This window comes from Oncorhynchus tshawytscha, linkage group LG15 (assembly GCF_018296145.1).
Source record: "Oncorhynchus tshawytscha isolate Ot180627B linkage group LG15, Otsh_v2.0, whole genome shotgun sequence".
Classification (NCBI taxonomy): Eukaryota; Metazoa; Chordata; class Actinopteri; order Salmoniformes; family Salmonidae; genus Oncorhynchus; species Oncorhynchus tshawytscha.
In genome coordinates this window covers 15,445,119-15,468,638 of record NC_056443.1, presented here as the reverse complement: position 1 = coordinate 15,468,638, position 23,520 = coordinate 15,445,119, and the positions used below count along the sequence as shown (strand labels likewise).

The 23,520-nt window shown below is 40.1% G+C and overlaps 1 protein-coding gene across 1 annotated transcript in view; it reads right to left on the bottom strand.

Annotated features, from left to right (window-relative positions):
• The window catches only part of LOC112215068 (protein Shroom4), an 84,259-nt gene that overhangs the window by 42,087 nt on the left and 18,652 nt on the right, over positions 1 to 23,520 (bottom strand). The window contains exon 2 of the mRNA XM_042297797.1: positions 16,450 to 16,601. Within this exon, the coding sequence (XP_042153731.1) occupies positions 16,450 to 16,601 (152 nt within the window). The remainder of the gene's footprint in view (positions 1 to 16,449; positions 16,602 to 23,520) is intronic.

Sequence of the window (23,520 nt, the reverse complement as noted above, 5' to 3'; positions counted from 1 at the left end):
TGGCTTTTGTGAAGCTTTTGACCTTTTTCTTCACATCCTTTGTATCAGAGTCTATAGACAAAGTCTGTGGGCTTGTTTCTTGATCGAGCGGGCCCTGGATAGGGTCTCGAGAGAGAGAGAGAGAGAGAGAGAGAGAGAGAGAGAGAGAGAGAGAGAGCGGGAGTAATTTGATTGTTAACGTCCTTGTTAAGAGTGTTAATTCCGGCAGACCTGTTGTCCGGCAATTCCACGTCTCATCCTAGTGAATTATCTTTTTCCATTTTCTCGCTTTAATTCTCCATGTAGTAGAACTTCTAGAGATCATTGGTCTACATTTCGATCATCCTTGAACCCTTTGTTAACCTTGTGCTCTGACACTTTGTGTGGGTTGGGTGCAGGAACGTAGCAATCAGGTCGATTGTAGCTTTAGTCGTTTCGATGGCAACGTACTTTACAGTTATTTCCGCGGTGGTTATTGGTATTGTGCTTTCGTGGTAGAAACCGTTGTGCGTAATCTCGCTACGCTCAAATACCTGACAATGCACCCTCTAACTGGAGTGAGTGCTCCTGGTCAAACTACAAAACCGAGATGTCAGGGCTCTTAGCGTTGCATGCTTTTGATGCCTCAAAAGCTGTGCTTGCAAGCAAGCTCTCTGAGTTGTAAGAAAAGGGCAAGCCAACATGGGCTGTAGGGCACAAGTAGGTAATGAAAGTGGGATACATGTTCGACATAAACATTTGTTTGAATGGTAACAGCTCTTCCATTCCTGTTTCAGTGTGTAGGCCAAAGTAAGGGCCAAGAGGAGAATAGAGGTGCCATATGCAATCCCACTGCTGGCTTGCTTCTGAAGATAAGCAGGGTTGGTCCCTGGATGGTAGATGAGATGCTGCTGGAAGTGGTGTTGGAGGGCCAGTAGGAGGCACCTGAGGTTGCCTTGTGTAGGGTGCCGTCTTTCGGATAGGACGTAAAACTGTTGTCCTGACTCTGTGGTCACTAAAGATCTCATGGGATTTATCATCTGAGTAGGGGTGTTAACACCGTTGTCCTGGCTAAACTCCCAAGCTGGCCCTCATACCATCATGTCACCTAATCATCCACAGCTTACAATTGGCTCATTCATCCCCCTCCTCACCCCTGCAACTATTCCCCAGGTCGTGGCTGTAAATGAGAGTGTGTCGTCAGTCAACTTACCTGGTAAAATAAGGGTTACAAAAATTATACTCTGTGCTGAATGGACAAGGTGAGAATACTGAGGGACACATGAGGGAGGCAAAGTATGAAAACTTATTTCGTCTTCAGTCCTTTGAATACTGAGCTCAGGTTGCTTGGTTAGGTAGACACGCTGTAGCGTGTGACCGTTCTGCAATTCCATTCTGGTACCTAAGAGTGGTATTCTTCTGCATAGCAGAGTCCACTTGGGTGCTTAGAGTACTGATTTTAGACACATGAATGTCACTTGTTCCTTTCGGCCTCACACTTATCTGTCATGGTTTGCAATTAGAGGTCTTGAGTATGAAGCGAGAGATTCATTGATGAGATTTCCTCCGCTTGCTTAGAGATCAATATTTCCATCTTCATCACCTGAGTTCTCTCGTCATTCATTTGGTCAGCGACTTCATTGAGTTCTGATGATTTGTCATCCAACTTAGTCATTGTGTTCATTAACTGATCGTCTTTGGTCCAGCATTACGACTAGAACATTATTGCTTTGAGTAACATTCATCAAAACTGCATGCATGTTATCAGGATGCGCGCTCCTGTTTGTAGATAACTCGACAGATTTATCTACTTTGGAGTGGACTACATAGTATTTCATTTTTGCTAAATCGAGTTGTTCTTGTAAAAAACGATTTTGTTGAAGAGTTTGTGCTTGTTCATCGTCATAAGTTTTTGCAATTACTTTTAATTGTTCTGTTTTCAAACGCAATTCCTCGGCTAACAGAATATTTTCATTTTCTGCTTTTGTCATTAGTTGCTCAGTTCTCTTCACCTGTCCCTTTATATCAGGCATTTCTTGCACGTGCTGCTGAGGACTGTGGCACTGGACTGATGCCAATCTCTGATGGCAATACATTAGGGCTAAACTGGAGAGAATCTTTACCGGAATTCTTACTTCCGAGTAATATAGGATCCCCTTCAGCAAGGGAAAGGTTTTACTAATAACGTCTCACATTAAAACCCTTTCTGCGTTATTTTCCGCAATGTTTTACAGGAACACGCGGAAACATGGAGAAGTACACCTTGATATACTCTCGCTACCGAAATGCGAGAGATGGATAGATAATTACCCGCTTGGTCAAGATAATATCTACTCACATTTCTCTAATTGGCCAGCCCATATGTCTGGCTCAAGAAATTAACAATGACTGAGTCTACTCGCTCCTAAAATGTGAGAGACAGAAATAGTACTACGTTTGGCCCAACGCTCTATTTCTCAAATTTCTATAATTGGCTGGATCGTGCCTTAGCACAATAAATTTAATAACTAACCCTACCCACTGACTATGTCAGAGAAACAACACAGAGGCAACCTCCAGATCTTGTTCAAATGGCAACACACACACCTCAACAATTCCTACCTATAGCCCTAATGGTGTATACTGAAATATGGGTGTATAATTTAATTCCATATAGGCTGAATGCACATGAAGGCCTCATTCTCTCTTAGGTTCCTTGTGATTCCATGTTTGGATTTGAAAACTAATGTTCCAATACCCAATCTTTTGATGTTTTGGCAAGATTCTCTCTCTACACAAAGGAATTTTGACCTCTCCATACTGCAGTGCACAAGAGAGAAGGTTTACGACCAGTCATTAGTCATAGAACCAGCCCTCACTCCACCTCTTCCTCTCTGGTGGGAGAGAGGGGGGCTACTTTTGATCCTCACCCAGGAGCGATGACACAAGACTGCTAAATAGCTAATCAAATGGCTATCCGGACTACCTGCATTGACCATTATTTGCACTGACTCTATGCAAACTCACTGATCTCTACCCACACACACTACATACTTACACCGACACCCCAACACACACACACACACACACCACTGCTAGTCACTTTACCCCTACCAATATGTACAGCTACCTCAGTTACCTCGTAACCCTGAAAATCAACTCGGTACTGGTCGCACTTTTGAGCCCTGGGTATAAGCCCTGAACAAAAATATAAACGCAACATGTAAAGTGTTGGTCCCATGTTTCATGAGCTAAATTAAAAGGCCCCAGAAATGTTCCATATGGACAAAAAACGTATTTCTCTCACATTTTGTACACAATTGTGTTTACATCCCTGTTAGTGAGCACTTCTCCTTTGACAGGTTAATCCATCCACCTGACAGGTGTGGCATATCAAGAAGCTGATTAAACAGCATGATCATTACACAGGTACACCTTGTGCTGGGGACAAAGAAAGGGCACTAAAATGAGCAGTTTTGTCACACAACACAATGCCACAGATGTCTCAAGTTTTGAAGGGGGTATGCAACTGGCATGCAGAGATTTGAATGTTAATTTCTACCAAAAGCTGCCTCAAATGTCATTTTAGAGAATTTGGCAATATGACCAACTGGCCTCACAACCACAGACCACGTGAAACCATGCCAGCCTAAAACCTCCACATCGGTCTTCTTCACCTGTGAGATCATCTGAGACCAGCCACTTGTACAGATGATGAAACTGAGGAGTATTTCTGTCTGTAGTTATTGTGGGGAATAACTTAATCTGATTGACTGGGCCTGGCTCCCCAATGGGTGGGCCTATGCCCTCCCAGGCCGGCGCCCCTGCCCAGTCATGTGAAATCCATAGATAAGGGCCTAATGAATTTATTTATATTCACTGATTTCCCTAAATGAAATGTAACTCAGTAAAATCTTTGAAATTGTTGCATGTTGCATTTATATTTTTGTTCAGTTGCTTGTAATTTGTCAATTGTAATTTATTTGATGTAGTTCCCACCCTGGCCACACAGAGACAATGTGACATGGACAGAACGTCACTGAGAACCAGACCAGGGGAAAGTCCCTCTCGCCATGCAAACCCTGGATGAGTCAGAAAGAAACTTGCTGCTGGGTGGAAACACTGTACTACCATTAGTTCTGCTAACTAGGACAGGCACAGCCAGGGTGAGGCACTGAAAAAAGCGAGAAAGAGGGTCAAGGGTGACCTAGCATTCCGTTGCCAACGTTAGTCTGACGTAAGCAGACCTCTGATCAGCCAAAACACACAGCTTAGATAAAGACTGACATTGTCACAGGATCACACGAACACGCACGCACACCCAGACACTCCAGGATGGGAGAGAGCAGACGCAACCCTGTCCTCCCAGCTTCAAAGATTACTGTCGAACCCTAAAAGGTCAAAGGCCACTTTCCATGACACGTTACACACACACACTGAGTGTACAAAACATTAAGAACACCTTCACTTTCCATGACTGAGCAGGTGAATGCGATGATCCCTTATTCATGTCACCTGTTAAATCCATTTCAAATCAGTGTAGATGAAGGGGAGGAGACAGGTTCAAAAAGGATTTAAGTCTAGAGACAATTGAGACATGGATTGTGTAAGTGTGTCATTGAGAGGAGAAATGGGCAAGAAAAAATATTTAAGTTCATTTGAAAGGGGTATGGTAGAAGGTGCCAGGCGCACCGTTTTGAGTGTGTCAAGAACTGCAACGCTGCTCTTAACCTGTTGGGTGTAGGGGGCAGTATTTTGATGTTTTAATGAAAAACGTACCCATTTGAAACGGCCTATTTCTCAGGCCCAGAAACTAGAATATGCATATAATTGACAGATTAGGATAGAAAACTTTAAAGTTTCCAAAACTGTCAAAATATTGTCTGCGAAAACCTGAGGAATATCAAACCAGGAAGTGGCTTCTATTTTGAAAGCTTTATGTTCCATACCCTGCCTTCGCGCCATTTAAAGGGATATCAACCAGATTCCTTTTCCTATCGCTTCCTGAAGGTGTCAGTCTTTAGACATAGTTTCAGGCTTTTATTTAGAAAAATGAGCGAGAAAGATAACATTGCGTCAGTGGATAGCTGGGCAGCCATTGTCTTTCCATCTCCTATTGAAAAAGCGATAGCCCCGGTTGATATTTTATCGATTATATATTTTAAAAACAACCTGAGGATTGATTATAAAAAACGTTTGACATGTTTGTGGACATTACGGACACTATTTGGAATTTTCGTCTGCGATGTCGTGACCGCTCGAGCCTGTGGATTTCGGAACATAACGCACCAAACAAATGGAGGTATTTTGGATATAAAATCTTTATGGAACAAAACAAAAGGAACATTTATTGTGTAACTGGGAGTCCTGTGAGTGAAAACATCCGAAGATCAAAGGTAAGCGATTAATTTGATTGCTTTTCTGGTTTTCATGACCAAGCTACTTTGATGCTAGGTGTTCATAATGTTTTGTCTAGTAATCGATAAACACAAACGCTTGGATTGCTTTCGCTGTAAAGCATATTTTCAAAATCTGACAACAGGTGGATTAACAAGCTAAGTTGTGTTTTGCTATATTGCACTTGTGATTTCATGAATATTAAATATTTTAGTAATTTTATTCAAAATTTGGCTGCAATTCAGCGTGTGTTGATGAAAATGATCCCGCTAACGGGATGGTGTGCGTCAAGAAGTTAAGGTGCTCCTAATGTTTTGTACACTCAGCGTACATACCACACACGTATGTACACCAACATTACGAGGGTTAAGGTGAACCATGAATAAGACAAGATGACGCCGATAGACATGGTCGCCTGGTTCCTGGCTACTAAGCAACTTTACACTCTTCTTTTTTGTTGTTATTTCTAACATTATTAGCTCAGAACGTTTTTGGCATTATTACATACAGCCGAAAAGAACTTCTGGATATTAGAACAGCGGCTACTCACCAGCAGTTTGACCAAAAATACGACTTTCCTGAATTGGATCCTTTGTTTGTACCTTCCAAAGCAATTCCACTTATCCCAGTGGCTGCTCCAAGACGGCGCCAGTGGAGAAGAGTTAATCAGAGTGGACTTTTAGTCTGACTCAGGAGTCGGCAGACTATCTAACCCCTTCCAAGCTTATTGCTCGCTAACGTTCAGTCCATGGACAATAAAGTAGACGAGCTCAAGGCGAGGTTCTCCTTCCAGACAGATATCAGGGACCGGAAAACTCTGTTTCACGGAATCATGGCTCTATCAGGATATCCTGTCAATGTCCATACAGCCAGCTGGGGTCTCAGTACATCGTGCAGACAGGAATAAAGAACTCTCCGGGAAGAAGAAAGGTGGAGGTGTATGTTGCATGATTAACTACTCATGGTGTGTTGTGGTAACGTGATTCGTTTCAGGAAACTAGGCATATGTCACGCATCACTACTTCACAGGAGAGGCATTTGGATGTAAACATTTATCAAAATGTGTTTTTTGGTGGAAATGCCTTCTAGAACATGTGAACTTCCATGTTCCTTGATAACAATCTTGTACAGCATCTGTAAATACAAATAACATTGTTATATTACGAGTTGGTTTAGCCAGGGAAAAAGTCAGAAACCTTCCCGCTAGATATTATTGGCTGAGATAATGGATGGGCTGGGCATGCCTCGAGATGAGTTTGGATTGCTCTGCAATGTACCCTGTTTCTGCCTATAACATTAGCTTGTCAGTATGTATAGGTAATCCTAATGTGGCTTTTTTGAAAGATATAACGTAGTAGAACTGCAAAAGTGTTGCTCTCCACTTTCTGGAGGACCAAGTTTTGAAATCCGTGGAACGCCCTGTGGAATTAGAGTATGATAGCTGAAGAGATAGAGAAACTTTTGGTGTTTGATTGCAAACAAACAGAGGTAGTCGAAAAGAGAAAACAGAAGGCTGCTGTATAAAACACCTGTATCCAGATTACAACTTCAAACTAAGGGAAACCATGGCATCAGTGACAGACAGGGGAAGGGCTCATCCATGCACACGGGTCAGAAAGTCTAGCTAGATACATTTTCAGATACACGTTTTGAATTTTTTGAGAAAGTTGTTTTCAATTCAAGTTAAAGCGTACTGTTAGCTAACTAACATTAGCTGGCTGGCTTGCTAGGTAACGTTACTTGTATGATATATGTAGTAATATTATTCATATCACAGAGCCATTTGCATCAAATCATTTCAAAGTTAAACAGAGACGGTAATGTGAAGAACATGACCTGCACCAAAGTCAAATTAAGATATGAGACAGTGTCCAAATTCTAAAATACTCTGGTATATTTCCCTGCTTTTATTTCATAATACTCACAACGGTAAGATATTTTCTGTAATTGGCTCGCCATTAACTTTTTGACGCTACCCATCCCTGTTGCGGGATTATTTGTCAGCAACCGCTGAATAGCATAGCGCAATAGTCAAATAATTACAAAAAAATATTCATATTCATGAAATCACAAGTGCAATATTGCAAAACACAGCTTAGCCTTTTGTTAAACCACCTGTTGTGTCAGATTTTGAAATGATGCTTTACAGAGAAAGCCATCAAAGCGTTTGTGTAAGTTTATCGATAGCCTAGCATAGCATTATGTACCCTTACGTCAGGAAGCTTGGTCACAAAAATCAGAAAAGCAATCAAATGAACCGTTTACCTTTGATGATCTTCGGATGTTTTCACTCACGAGACTCCCAGTTACACAACAAATGTTCCTTTTGTTCCATAAAGATTATTTTTATACCCAAAATACCGTTTGTTTGTGGCATTATGTTCAGAAATCCACAGGAAAGAGCAGTCACGAATCTGTTTGATATCCCTTTAAATGGAGGATAGGCATGCATAGGAACAGAAGGGTTTCAAAAACAGGGGCACTTCCTGATTGGATTTTCCTCAGGTTTTAGCCTGCAATATCAGTTCTGTTTAACTCACAGACAAAATGTTGACAGTTTTGGAAACTTTAGTGTTTTCTATCCTAATCTGTCAATTATATGCATATTCTAGCATCTGGTCCTGAGAAATAGGCCGTTTACTTTGGGAACGTTATTTTTCCAAACATAAAAATAGTGCCCCCTAGCTTCAAGAGGTGAACTTGTAAATAATGATCTTGTGAGTTTATTGTCCTTTAAAAATTAAGACAAATGAGCAATTGTGAAGATGTTGTCAGCTATATGATATGGCCATTATTTGAACTGGTTAGCCAGCTAACATAACATTAGATAGCTAGCTAACAACCTAGAAACGAACCAAAACATTGTTTAGAAAGTTGCTTTTAGTTGCCTGGATTGCTAGATTGACATGCATTACCAGTCAAAAGTTTGGAAACAATTACTCATTCAAAGTTCTTTATTTTTACTATTTTCTACATTGTAGAATAATAGTGAAGACATCAAAACTATGAAATAACACATATGGAATCATGTAGTAACCCTAAGTGTTAAATCAAAAAATATTTTATATTTGAGATTCTTCAAAGTGTCCAACCTTTGCCTTGATGACAGCTTTGCACACTCTTGGCACTCTCAACCAGCTTTACATGGAATGCTTTCCCAACAGTCTTGAAGGAGTTCCCACATATCCTGAGTACTTGTTGGCTTCTTTTCCTTCACTCTGCAGTACAACTCATCCAAACCATCCCAATTGAGTTGAGTTCGGGTGATTGTGGAGGCCAGGTTATCTGATGCAGCACTCCATCACTCTCCTTCTTGGTAGCCCTTACACAGCCTGGAGGTGTGTTGGGTTATTGTCTGGTTGAAATTTAAAAAATGATATTCCCACTAAGCGCAAACCAGATGGGATGGTGTATCGCTGCAGAATGCTGCGGTAGCCAAGCTGGTTAAGTGAGCCTTGAATTCAAAATAAATCACGACATTGTCACCAGCAAAGCACCCCCACACCCTCACACCTTCTACTCCATGCTTCACGGTGGGAAGAACAGATCATCTGTTCACCTACATTACGTCTCACAAAGACACAGCAGTTGGAACCAAAAAATCGTGCATTTGGACTCATCAGACCAAAGCACAGATTTCCACCAGTCTAATGTCCTTTGCTCGTGTTTCTGACCTTGAAGAAACGATGGACTGTCGTTTCTGTTTGCTTATTTGAGCTGTTCTTGACCTAATCTGGACTTGGTCTTTCACCAAATAGTGCTATCTTCTGTATACAACCTCTACCTTGTCAAAACACAACTGTTTGGCTCTAATACATTAAGAAGCCATGATATGCATATAATTGGTACCATTGGAAAGAAAACTTTGAAGTTTGTAGAAATGTTAAGATAATGTAGGAGAATGTAGGACATTTTATTTTTTTGAGAGACCCTCTTAGATATGCAAGAGAAAGGTCATATTGAGAATTAGATCCCTGGATGCAATTCATATGGCTTCCACGTGGTGTCAGCAGCCTATGTTCAAGGTTTCAGGCTTGTAACTTCAAAAATGAATAAGAAATATCAGTCGTCTTAGCAGAAGGACACAGTCTTGGAAATTTGTGTTTGTGCGAGCCCTGAAGAAATTACACACCTGCTAAAATCGGTTTCCTATTGAACATACTTCTTTCCGTAAGAAATATTATAGTTTGATTACATTTTAGGGTATCTGAGGAGTAAATAGTAACATTCTTTGACTTGTTGAAACAAAGTTAAGGGGTAGATTTTCGGATTCCTTTCTATGCATGTTGAATGAGTGGATTACTCAAATCGATGGTGCCAACTAAACTGACTTTTTGGGATGTAAAGAAGGATTTTATCTTCCAAAACAACACTACATGTTATAGCTGGGACTCTTTGGATGACAAATCAGAGTTAGATTAGAGTTAGATTAGAGTTAGAAAAACTAAGTGAATATTTAAATCGTTATTTGTGAATGTATGAAACCTGTGCCGGTGGAAAAATATTTTGATGTGGGGCGCTGTCCTCAAACAATCGCATGGCATGTTTTCGCTGTAATAGCTACTGTTAATCAGACACTGCAGTTAGATTAACAAGAATTTAAGTTCAGCTGATATGAGAGACTTATTTGTACATAAATGTTTAAAATCTATATTTATTTGAATTGAGCACCCTCCAGGTCCACCGGAAGTTGTTCCGCTAGCGGGATCCCTAGCTCTAAGGAGGAGTTGGGTTAACCTCTCTGGAGTAGGCAGGACGCATGTGTCCCACATGGCCAATAGCCGGGGGAAATGCAGAGCGCCAAATTCAAATACATTTCTATAAAAATCTAACTTTCATTAAATTACACATGCAAGATAGCAAATTAAAGCTACACTCGTTGTCAATCCAGCCAACATGTCATATTACAAAAATACTTTTCGGCAAAAGCATAAGATGCTATTATCTGATGATAGCACAACAGTAAACAATGGGAGAGTAGCATATTTCAACTCTGCAGGCGCGACACAAAACGCAGAAATAAAAATATAATTCACGCCTTACCTTTGACAAGCTTCTTTTGTTGGCACTACCATATGTCTCATAAACATCACAAATGGTCCTTTTGTTCGATTAATTCCGTCGATATATATCCAAAATGTCCATTTATTTGGCAAGTTTGATCCAGAAAAACACAGCTTCCAACTTACGCAATGTCGCTACAAAATATCTTAAAAGTTACCTGTAAACTTTGCCAAAACATTTCAAACTACTTTTGTAATACAACTTTAGGTATTTCTAAACGTATATAAACCGATCAAACTGAAGATGGGATGATCTGTGTTCAATACAGGAGCAAAACAAACTGACGCTACTTTTCTTGTTACGCGCCTCTATCAAAAGGTACCCATGAAGTGACTGAGCTATGGTACTTCTTCATTACACAAAGGAAAAACCTCAACCAATTTCTACAAATTGGTGACATCCAGTGGAAGCGATAGGAACTGTAAGAAGGTCCCTTAGAAATCTGGATTCCCAATGAACACCCATTGAAAAGAGAGTAACCTCAAAACAAAAAAATCAATGGTTTGTCCTCGGGGTTTCACCTGCCAAAAAAGTTCTGTTATACTCACAGACATGATTCAAACGGTTTTAGAAACTTCAGAGTGTTTTCTAACTAAACCTACTAGTTAGTATGCATATCTTAGCTTCTGGGCCGGAGTAGTAGGTAGTTTACTTTGGACATGCTTTTCATCTGGACGTGAAAATACTGCCACCTATCCCAGAGAAGATAGAAAATTGTGACAAATAAAAAAACTATACCGGTTTCATTTCAGGACCAAAATAATGTTACCGCAGCACCATACAGGTTGCAAAATAGTTGGGAGGAGATTTGATGTACCAATTCCATGGCACATGGTTAATGAACTGATACACAAAACGACACTGGATTCAAAAACGTAGAGTTTTTCAATTTAAATTATTATACACAATTCTTGCAACCAATAGAATGTTTACACACACACTACCGTTCAAAAGTTTGGGGTCAATTAGAAATGTCCTTTTTTTGAAAGATAAGCACATTTGTCTATTAAAATAGCATAAAATAGATCAGAAATAAAGTGTAGAAATTGTTAATGTTGTAAATGACTATTGTAGCTAGAAACGGCAGATTTTGTATAGAATATCTACAGAGGCCCAATGTCCTCAACCATTTTACAGTAGCTATTACAGTGAAAGAATACCATGCTATTGTTAAAGGAGAGTGCACAATTATGAACAAACCAATTAGGCACATTTGGGTAGGCTTGATACAACATTTTGAATAGATATGCAGTAGTGCATTGGATCAGTCTAAAACTTTGCACATACACTGTTGTCATCGAGTGGCCAAAGTCTAAATTGCATCTGGGCTAGAATAATTCATTATGGCCTTTGTCTTGCATTTCAAAGATGATGGTACAAAAAAATGCATGATTTCTCTTTGGATTATCTGTTACCAGACCTAATGTGTTATATTCTCCTACAATCATTTCACATTTCCACTTCAGTGTTTCCTTTCAAATAGTATCAATAATATACATATCCTTGCTTCAGGTCCTGAGTTACAGGCAGTTAGATTTGGGTATGTAATTTTAGGTGAAAATTGAAAAAAAAGGGTGGATCCTTAAGACGTTTTTAACCTTTCCGCTAGCGGAACCCCTTGACAACATTCCGCTGAAAAGGCAGCGCGCAAAATTCAAAAATATTTTTTAGAAATATGTAACTTTCACATTAACAAGTCCAATACTGCAAATGAAAGATAAACATCTTGTTAATCTACCCATCATGTCAGATTTAAAAAATGCTTTATGGCCGAAAGCACAACATATGATTATGTTAGTTCATAGCCAAGTCGAAAGAACACAGCCATTTTTCCAGCCAAAGATAGGAGTCACAAAAAGCAGAAATATAGATAAAATTAATTATTAACCTTTTATGATCTTCATCAGATCATAGGACATCATGTTACACAATACATGTATGTTTTGTTCAATAATGTGCATATGTATATCCAAAAATCTCAGTTTACATTGGCGTCTTACATGCAGTAATGTTTTGATTCCAAAATATCCGGTGATTTTGCAGAAATACTCATAATAAACATTGATAAAAGATACAAGTGTTATTCACAGAATTAAAGATAGACTTCTCCGTAATGCAACAGCTGTGTCAGATTTCAAAAAAACTTAATCAGCATAATCGGAGAACGGCGCTCAGAGCCCAAAACAGCCAGTGAAATATCCGCCATTTTGGAGTCAACAGAAGTTAGAAATAACACCATAAATATTCACTTACCTTTGACGATTGTCATCAGAAGGCACTCCCAGGTCGACAATAAATTACTGATTTGTTCCATAAAGTTCCATAAAGTCCGTAATTTATGTCCAAATAGCGACTTGTTGTTAGCTTGTTCAGCCCAGTAATCCATCTTCATGAGGCGCAGGCACTTCATCCAGACAAAAACTCAAAAGGTTCCGTTACAGTTCTTCAGAAACATGTCAAACGATGTATAGAATCAATCGAAAGGATGTTTTTAACATAAAACATCAATGTTCCAACTGGAGAATTCCTTTGTCTTAAGAAAAGCACTGGAACGAGAGGTAACTCTGTCGGGAGCGCGCGTCATGAGACAGAGGCTCTCTGCCAGACCACTGAGAGGTCTCATGAGCCCCTCCTTTATAGTAGAATCCTCAAACCAGTTTCTAAAGACGGTTGACATCTAGTGGAAGCCCTAGGAAGTGCAACCTCATCCATCTCTCAATGTGTATTCGGTAGGCCAAGCTTTGAAAAACTACAAACCTCAGATGTCCCACTTCCTGTTGGATTTTTCTCAGGTTTTCGCCTGCCATATGAGTTCTGTTATACTCACAGACATCATTCTAACAGTTTTAGAAACTTCAGAGTGTTTTCTATCAAATGCTAATATATGCATATTATTAGTATCTGGGACAGAGTAGGAGGCAGTTCACTCTGGGCACGCTATTCATCCAAAAGTGAAAATGCTGCCCCCTATCCCAAAAAGGTTAAGGATGGTATAACTAAATGTATAAGTCCCAGTTATCAGATTTACATATAAAAATTGTAAAACGTAGATGATTAAATATGAAACTGTGTGAAGATTAAATGTGATTTTAGCCTTCTAAATTACAATATTTTATATATAAACATTTACCAAGTCATTAACCACGCCACATGAACACAGACATTGGGGCAACGTGATGGAACCGCCTCCAAGGCCCAGGGTGAGTGCATAAAAAGAACTGCTAATGCAATTTAAATAAAGACCAGTACATTACTGGGCTGCTACTGGAGTGTAAAATGGTCAGGAGCTGAACCCTGAATAATCAACCATTGAGACCAAGCAGGCGGACGGTGTTGAGCCAGACATCACAAATGGTTAGACTGTACCAGACCAGAAAGCACGGAAAGGTGGCTACACGTTGAAATGGTTGCAATTTAACTACAGACCAGCGTGACCGACAGCGTGAGCTGAATGTTACGAAATGGTAAGACCCTGTGAGGCGTCTGTTTCTCAAACTAGACACTAGAATGTACTTGTCATCTTGCTCAGTTGTGCACTGGGGCCTCCCACTCCTCTTTCTATTCTGGTTAGGGCCAGTTTGCGCTGTTCTGCGAAGGGAGAAGTACGGATAGCTCAGATTAGCCATGTAGCCTCAGAGAATAATGTCGACTTATACGCTGTTTCGGTGAGTGAGTTTATAAGGAAGTGTATAGGAGATGTTGTACCCACTCTGACTATTTAAACCTACCCTAAACAGAAACTGTGGATAGATGGCAGCATTCTCGCAGAACTGAAATCACCTACCACCGCAAGGCGACTGGGAAAATTGCAGAATACAAACAGTGTAGTCATTTCATACAAGCAAAATGCCAATAGACTGACGAGTTTCAGAAGTTCTTTGTTTCTGGCCATTTTGAGCCTGTAATCAAACCCACAAATGCTGATACTCCAGATACTCAACTAGTCTAAAGAAGGCCAATTTTATTGCTACTTTAATCAGAACAACAGTTTTCAGATGTGCTAACATAATTGCAAAAGGGTTTTCTAATCATCAGTTAAGCATTTTAAAATTATAAACTTGGATTAATTGTGTACATGACACTGCAAAAAAATGTCCCTATAGGGACAATAAAATGTCAGTAAGTAAGATTAGCTAACACAACGTGCCATTGAGAACACAGGAGTGATGGTTGCTGATTATGGGCCTCTGTACGCCAATGTAGATATTCCATTAAAGTCAGCCGTTTTCAGCTACAAAAGTCATTTACAACATTAACAATGTCTACACTGTATTCCTGGTCAAATATATGTTATTTTAATGGGCAATTTTCTTTTGCATTTCATATATATATATATATATATGATACAACCATCCCAGCTCTGCTGATTTTACTGCGATAAGACAGAATCATTAGATCACTTGTTTTGGTACTGCCTATACGTAGCTTGTTTTTGGTCACAGGTTCAGGAATGGGTGAAAAATATTTACTTGAAACTAACTCTGCAAATAGCACTGCTGGGTTTGAAAAGTCATAGTCAAATCAATCAATAATATAATAACACTTAGTGTTTATCTTTCATTTAAAATCTGTAGAAACTGATAAAAGAAAGGCTTATAACTTTTGTGAAACAGCACAGTGGAAAAATATATGACAAAACTGGATGCGAGGGGTTGAGTGTAGCTGGGACTAAAAACAAACAAAAGATAACTAAGGTCCCCAAGAACAGTGGCCTCCATAATTCTTAAATGGTAGAAGGTTGGAACCAGCAAGACTCTTCCTAGAGCTGGCCACCCGACCAAACTGAGCAATTGGGGGGGGGGGCCTTGTTCAGGGAGGTGACAAAGAACTCAAATGGTCATTCTGACAGAGCTCCAGAGTTCCTCCCTCTGCAGAGATGGGAGAACCTTCCAGAAGGACAACCATCTCTGCAGCACTTCACCAATCAGGCCTTTATGGTAGAGTGTATATTTGGCCTAATGTTTTAGTTATTATCCTGCAGTCTGAATAGTTATGTAAATAAGGTATTTCAACGTTTACAAAAATGTCTAAAAACCTGTTTTGCTTTGTCAGTACGAGGTATTGTGTGTAGATTGAGGAAAAAATCCCAAATGTAATCCATTTTAGAATAAGACTGTAGCGTAACAAAATGAGGAAAAGTCAAGAGATCTGAATACTTTCCGAATGCATTGTATTTACGAAACAAATAAATGGGGGATTGGAAATGCAGACAATTACACAATCTAGAAGCCACAATATATCTGAAATATTAAAGCGGATCTACCCCCCAAAAAAAAAAAAAAAAAATGTTTTGTATAGTGAACGTTTTCTTTTAGTTTTTGTGTTTGTGATGTCCTGTGCAAAAAACATAGGGTATATTAATATTTTTGATTAAAAATACTTATTTTGGTGAAAAAGATGATTGAATTGTTGACAACAAACTATATTATACAACATAAATTGGTCAAACCATATTTCATGAGCCATGGGGGTCAATTATTCAATATTCAGACTTAATGTCAACTATAAAATAATGCCTATAATAGTAATACAAAACTGCACTTTGTCAACTGTCTCTCAATGTAGTCTGAGCATGTGGGAAACATGGTGGAAGAACCTGGATCATTTGAAATGTAAGAAAACCTTTGAGGGACATTGCACCACGCCCTGCCTGAAAAGGTATTAATTTAAAATATAATACAAAATGACCATAAAATATAAAAATTTGACATAGGTAAGCATTGTTAAATGAGGACTTATCTATAAAAACCATTGAAGCAGACCAAATGTAATGTTTGTAATATTGTTGAGATGAATAAAGTAATAGTAAATAATAAGTAGTAAGTAATTTTGTAGACAATTTTGTAGACACTCAATCACCAAGTCTGAGGTATTTTACAAGCATTTGAAGATAGGATGGGACACACCACAAAATCACAGTCTGGGTGAACCACAAAAATCAAAATATGGGTGCATCTCTCACCTCTTGTTACATTTCCCTTATCTGTTCACACACACACACACACAATCTCCAGACAATACACTGTCACACATACATATGTCAATTCCTACCTGCATACGGTGATCTTTAGTATCCGGTAGGATCCCTTGATGAGTATTAGAGCTTCCTGTCTTGAACCGTAGAGGGCTGATCCGTTTATATTCACCAGTTCATCACCCACTCTCAGCTTCTTACATTGTTCTGCCTTACCACCTTCCTCAATCTGTAGGGAGAGAGAGGTGGGGGTTAAAAAACATGCATTGCACACAAACACACACACTGTGTCCTTTCAGGCTACATCTAAAATAGCACCCTAATCCCTATAGTGAACTACTTTTGACCAGGCCCATAAGGGTACCATTCGGATATAGGCCCAGTCCTCCATTCTAAGTAGGTCACTGTCCCTATGGAAACTATGCTCGGCACAAAACATTTTGGAACAAACAGCCAAGTGACAAACATTCTCATTGCTACATTCCGCTTTCTCATTCGGTGGTCATTGAGAGATTCTCCTCTGGTTAGCAGTAAGTACACTACCGTTCAAATGTTTGGGGTCACTTAGAAATATCCTTGTTTCTGAAAGAAATGAAAAAAAATCTATTAAAATAACATTCAATTGATCAGAAATACAGTGTAGACATTGTTAATGTTGTAAATGACTATTGTAGCTGGAAACGGCAGATTTTTTATGGAATATCTAAATAGACTTACAGAGGCCTATTATCAGCAACCATCACTCCTGTGTTTCAATGGCACGTTGTGTTGGCTAATCCAAGTTTATCATTTTACAAGGCTAATTGATCATTACAAAACCCTTTTGCAATTACATTAGTACAGCTGAAAACTGTTGTTCTGATTAAATAAGAAAAAAACTGACCTTCTTTGGACTAGTTGAGAATCTGGAGCATCAGCATTTATAGGTTCGATACAGGCTCAAAATAGACTGAAACCCGTCAGTCTATTCTTGTTTTGAGAAATTAAAGGCTATTCCATGCGAGAAATTGCCAAGAAACTGAAGATCTCGTACAAAGCTGTGTACTACTCCCTTCACAGAACAGTCCAAACTGTCCCTAACCAGAATAGAAAAAGGAGTGAGAGGCCCCGGTGAACAACTGAGCAAGAGGACAAGTACATTAGAGTGTCTAGGTTGAGAATCATAAGCCTCAAAAGTCCTCAACTGGCAGCTTCTTTAAAGAAGTACCCGCAAAACTCCAGTCTCAATGTCAACAGTGAAGGGACGACTCCGGGATGCTGGCCTTCAATCTACACACACACCCCATAATAAAATATAAAAAAGATTTGAAAAAAACAAATATTATTTTACCTTTATTTAACTAGGGAAGTCAGTTAAGAACAAATTCATATTTTCAATCACGGCCTAGGAACAGTGGGTTAACTGCCTGTTCAGGGGCAGATCGACAGATTTGTACCTTGTCAGCTCGGGGGTTTGAACTTGCAACCTTCCGGTAACTAGTCCAATGCTGTAACCCCTAGGCTACCCTGCTGCCCCATATCACATACAGTGGGGCAAAAAAAGTATTTAGTTAGACACCAATTCTGCAAGTTCTCCCACTTAAAAAGACGAGAGAGGCCTGTAATTTTCATTATAGGTACACTTCAACTATGATAGACAAAATGAGAAAAAAAATCCAGAAAATCACATTGTAGGATTTTTAATGAATTTATTTGCAAATTGTGGTGGAAAAAACATATTTGGTCAATAACAAAAGTTTCTCAATACTTTGTTATATACCCTTTGTTGGCAATGACAGAGGTCAAACGTTTTCTGTAAGTCTTCACAAGGTTTTCACACACTGTTGCTGGTATTTTAGCCCATTCCTCCATGCAGATCTCCTCTAGAGCAGTGATGTTTTGGGGCTGTTGCTGGGCAACACTGACTTTCAACTCCCTCCAAAGATTTTCTATGGGGTTGAGATCTGGAGACTGGCTAGGCCACTCCAGGACCTTGAAATGCTTCTTACGAAGCCACTCCTTCATTGCCCGGGCGGTGTGTTTGGGATCATTGTCATGCTGAAAGACCCAGCCACGTTTCATCTTCAATGCCCTTGCATTGTTTTCACTCAAAATCTCACGATACATGGCCCCATTCATTCTTTCCTTTACACGGATCAGTCGTCCTGGTCCCTTTGCAGAAAAATAGCCCCAAAGCATGATGTTTCCACCCCCATGCTTCACAGTAGGTATGGTGTTCTTTGGATGCAACTCAGCATTCTTTGTCCTCCAAACACGACGAGTTGAGTTACCAAAAAGTTATATTTTGGTTTCATCTGACCATATGACATTCTCCCAATCTTCTTCTAGATCATCCAAATGCTCTCTAGCAAACTTCAGACGGGCCTGGACATGTACTGGCTTAAGAAGGGGGACACGTCTGGCACTGCAGGATTTGAGTCCCTGGCGGCGTAATGCGTTACTGATGGTAGGCTTTGTTACTTTGGTCCCAGCTCTCTGCAGGTCATTCACTAGGTCCCCCCGTGTGGTTCTGGGATTTTTGCTCACCGTTCTTGTGATAATTTTGACCCCACGGGGTGAGATCTTGCGTGGAGCCCCAGATCGAGGGAGATTATCAGTGGTCTTGTATGTCTTCCATTTCCTAATAATTGCTCCCACAGTTGATTTCTTCAAACCAAGCTGCTTACCTATTGCAGATTCAGTCTTCCTAGCCTGGTGCAGGTCTACAATTTTGTTTCTAGTGTCCTTTGACAGCTCTTTGGTCTTGGCCATAGTGGAGTTTGGAGTGTGACTGTTTGAGGTTGTGGACAGGTGTCTTTTATACTGATAACAAGTTCAAACAGGTGCCATTAATACAGGAAACGAGTGGAGGACAGAGGAGCCTCTTAATGAAGAAGTTACAGGTCTGTGAGAGCCAGAAATCTTGCTTGTTTGTAGGTGACCAAATTTTCCACCATAATTTGCAAATAAATTCATTAAAAATCCTACAATGTGATTTTCTGGATTTTTTTTTCTCATTTTGTCTGTCATAGTTGAAGTGTACCTATGATAAAAAGATGAGAGAGGCCTATGATTTTCAAGTGGGAGAACTTGCACAATTGGTGGCTGACTAAATACTTTTTTTGCCCCACTGTAAGTGTTCAGACCCTTTACTCAGTACTTTGAAGGCCCTTTGTCAGAGATTACAGCCGAGTCTTCTTGGGTATGAAGCTACAAGCTTGGCACACCTGTATTTGGGGAGTTTCTCCCATTCTTCTCTGCAGATACTTTCAAGCTCTCAGGTTGGATTGGGAGAGTCACTGCACAGCTATTTTCAGGTCTGTTTGATCGGGTTCATTTTCAGGTCTGTTTGATCGGGTTCAAGTTCAGGCCATGGCTGGGCCACTCAAGGATATTCAGAGACTTGTCCCGAATCTACTCCTGCATTGTCTTTGCTATGTGCTCAGTGTTGTTGTCCTTTTGGAAGGTAGTCTGAGGTCCTGAGAGCTCTGGTGCAGATTTCAATCAAGGATCTCTGTAATTTGCTCCATTCATCTTTGCATCGATCCTGACTAGTCTCCCAGTCTCTGCTGCTGAAAAACATTCCCACAGCATGATGCTGCCACCACCATGCTTCACCGTAGGGATGATGCCAGGTTTCCTCCAGACATGACACATGGCATTCAGGCCAAATAGATCAATCTAGGTTTCATCAGACCAGAGAATCTTGTTTCTCAGGTTTGGAGAGTCCTTTAAGTGTCTTTTGGCAAACTCCAAGGGGGCTACCATGTGCCTTTTTCTGAGTGGTTTCTGTCTGGCCATAAAGGCCTGATTGGTGAAGTGCTGCAGAGATGGTTGTCCATCTGGAATGTTCTCTCATCTCCATATAGCCAGGTGTGTGTGCCTTTCCAAATCATGTCCAATCAATTGAATTTACCACAGGTAGAAACAAGTTGTAGAAATGTCAAGGATGATCAATGGAAACAGGATGCACCTGAGGTCAATTTCAAGTCTCATAGCAAAGGTTATCAATTCTTATGCAAATAAGGTATCCGTTTTTCATTTTATTATTATTTACAAAAAAAATGTCATTATGCGGTATTGTGTATAGATTTTCGAATAAGGCTGTAACGTAACAAAATGTGGAAAATGACAAGGAATCTGAATACTTTCCGAATGCACGGTCAGATTTTATGGTTGCAATCACACACACACCACGACACCATTCATTTTTCTTGTCCGACTCTAGAGGACTCTAGAGTCCAACCCTGTCAACCCAACCCAACCCAACCTAACCCTGCCCAGCCAAACACACATACACACTCCTTGGGTTAACCGTTAATGCTGACGTTACCTCCATAGTGAGAGAGAGGCAGTTGAGGTGTGTGTGGCAGGTAGCCTAGCAGTTAGAGTATTGGGCCAATAACCGAAAGGTCGCTGGTTCGAACACCCAAGCTGACATCGTGAACAATCTGCCTGACATGCACTTGAGCAAGAGAATTAAACCTAATTTGCTCCAGGGGCACTGTACTTCTATCGTTTACCCTGTAAAACAACACATTTCACTGCACCTATCCAGTGTAGGTGACAAAAAAACTTGTGTTTTAGGGCTCGGCGGTATACCTTATACCTTATTTTCCTACGTTGTCTTGGCTGTGTGCTTAGGGTCTTTATCCTGCTGGAAGGTGAAGTCTTAGTGGATCCAAACTTCTTACATTTAAGAATGATGGAGGCAACTGTGTTATTGCTGACCATCAATGCTGCAGACATTGTTTGGTACCCTTCCCCAGATCTGTTCCTCGACACAATCATGTCTCTGCGCTCTACGGATGATTCCTTCAACCTCATGGCTTGGTTTTTTGCTCTGACATGCAGTCAACTGTAGGACCTTATATAGCCAGGGGTGTGTGTCTTTCCAAATAATATCCAATCAATTGAATTGACCACAGGTGGACTCCAATCAAGTTGTAGAAACATCAAGGATGAGCAATGGAAAAATAATGCACCTGAGCTCAATTTTTGAGTTTCATAGCAAAGGGTCTGAATACTTACGTAAATAAGCGGTTTTTATTTTTAATGCATTGCAAAAATGTCTAAAAAACAGATTTTGCTTTATCATTACGGGTATTGTGTGTAGATTGATGAGGAACATTTCTTTTTAATACATTTTAGAATAAGGCTGTAACGGAAACATTTAGAAAAAGTGAATAAGTCTGAATATCTTCGGAATGCACTGGATCTTATAGAACTTTCTTCAATGCTCAGACCTTGCCCGGGTGGCGCAGTAGTCTAAGACACTGCATCTCACTGCAATACCTGGTTCGAATCCAGCCTGCATCACATCGGCCATGATTGGGAATCCCATAGGGTGGCGCACAATTGGCCCAGTGTTGCCCGGTCACTGCAATACCTGGTTCGAATCCAGCCTGCATCACATCGGCCATGATTGGGAATCCCATGGGGTGGCGCACAATTGGCCCAGTGTTGCCCGGTTTAGGCCGGGGTAGGCCATCATTGCAAATAAGAATTTGTTCTTAACTGACTTACCTAGTTAAATAAAGGTTAAATAAAAATGGAAGGTTCTCTAATGTCAAACATGTCAAGTGTGGCCCTCTACTCTTTTCTAGTTTTACCAACGACCTGCCACTGGCTTTAAACAAAGCATGTGTGTGCATGTATGCTGATGATTCAACCATATACACGTCAGCACTGCAACCACAGCTAATGAAGTCACTGAAACCCTTAACAAAGAGTTAGTTGTTTTGGAATGGGTGGCCAGTAATAAGCTGGTCTTAAACATATCTAAAACTAAAAGCATTGTATTTGGTACAAATCATTCCCTAAATTCTAATCCTCAGCTGAATCTGGTAATGAATGACGAGGCTGTTGAGCAAGTAGAGACTAAACTTATTTGTGTTACATTAGATGGCAAACCATCATGGTAAAGGCATATTGATTCCATGGTTATAAAGATAAAGGTCTTTCTGCTCTGCTTTCTTAACACCACATTCACCCAAACAAATTAGCCTACACGCTAATCGCCAAATGCTTTTGGGAATGGGCAGGAAAAATGTATGTTGATCCACTGAGGCAAAAAGGACAATGTCAGAGTTGAATTAAATAAGAGAAAAACTGTGAAATGGAGAGTTGAAAAAAAAAGTAGTTTTGAGAGATTTGGTGAAGATGTAAAAGAGGATGATAGCAGTGCCGGGTTATGTCGTGTGATGATTGTGACACACTATACAAATTCGACACAAGACAGGAACTTCAAATAGGCCAATGTCACATCAAGGGAACTGTAATCTACTGTTCAGATGGGTTAAATGGAAATCTGGATACTGACTGTAGGTCTATAACCTCTCAAATAGCCTTAATATTAACATCTTCAGAATTAAGCATTTCTTGCAGTAAAATTATACACCAAAATATTTTCAGTTTTTTTCTTGTTATTACATTTCCTCCCCAGTCCTTACACTTCTTTGCTCGGCGAAAGAAGCAGAGATGACAGAAAACTTTACCAATGTCAACTACAACACTCCGGTGAGCAAGGGTTTATTTGCTCTTCAAAGTATATATGGACATATATATGCAACATATGTGGATTTGGAAAGTATTCAGACCACTTGACTTTTTCCACATTTTGTTACGCCTTATACTAAAATGTATTAAAAATAAATCTTCCTCATCAATCTACACACAATAACCCATAATGTAAAAAAAAAAGTTTTGCTTTAATTTATAATAAAAAATATATATATATCACATTTACATAAGTATTCAGACTCTTTACTCAGTACCTTGTTGAAGCACATTTGGCAGTGATTACTGCCTCAAGTCTTCTTGGGTATGTCACTAGATGCCTGGCACACGTTTATTTGGCGAGTTTATCTCATTCTTCGCTGCAGATCCTCTCAAGCTCTGTCAAATTGGATGGGGAGCGTGGCTGCACAGCTATTTTCAGGTCTCTCCAGAAAAGTTCGATCGGGTTCAAGTCCAGGCTCTGGCTGGTTCACTCAAGGACATTGAGACGTGTCCCGAAGCCACTGCTGCATTGTCTTGGCTGTGTGCTTAGGGTCATTGTCCTTTTGGAAGGTGAACCTTCACCCCAGTCTGAGGTCCTGAGTGCTCTGGAGCAGGTTTTCATCAAGGATCTCTCTGTACATCTTTCCCTTGATCCTTGCTCGTCGCCC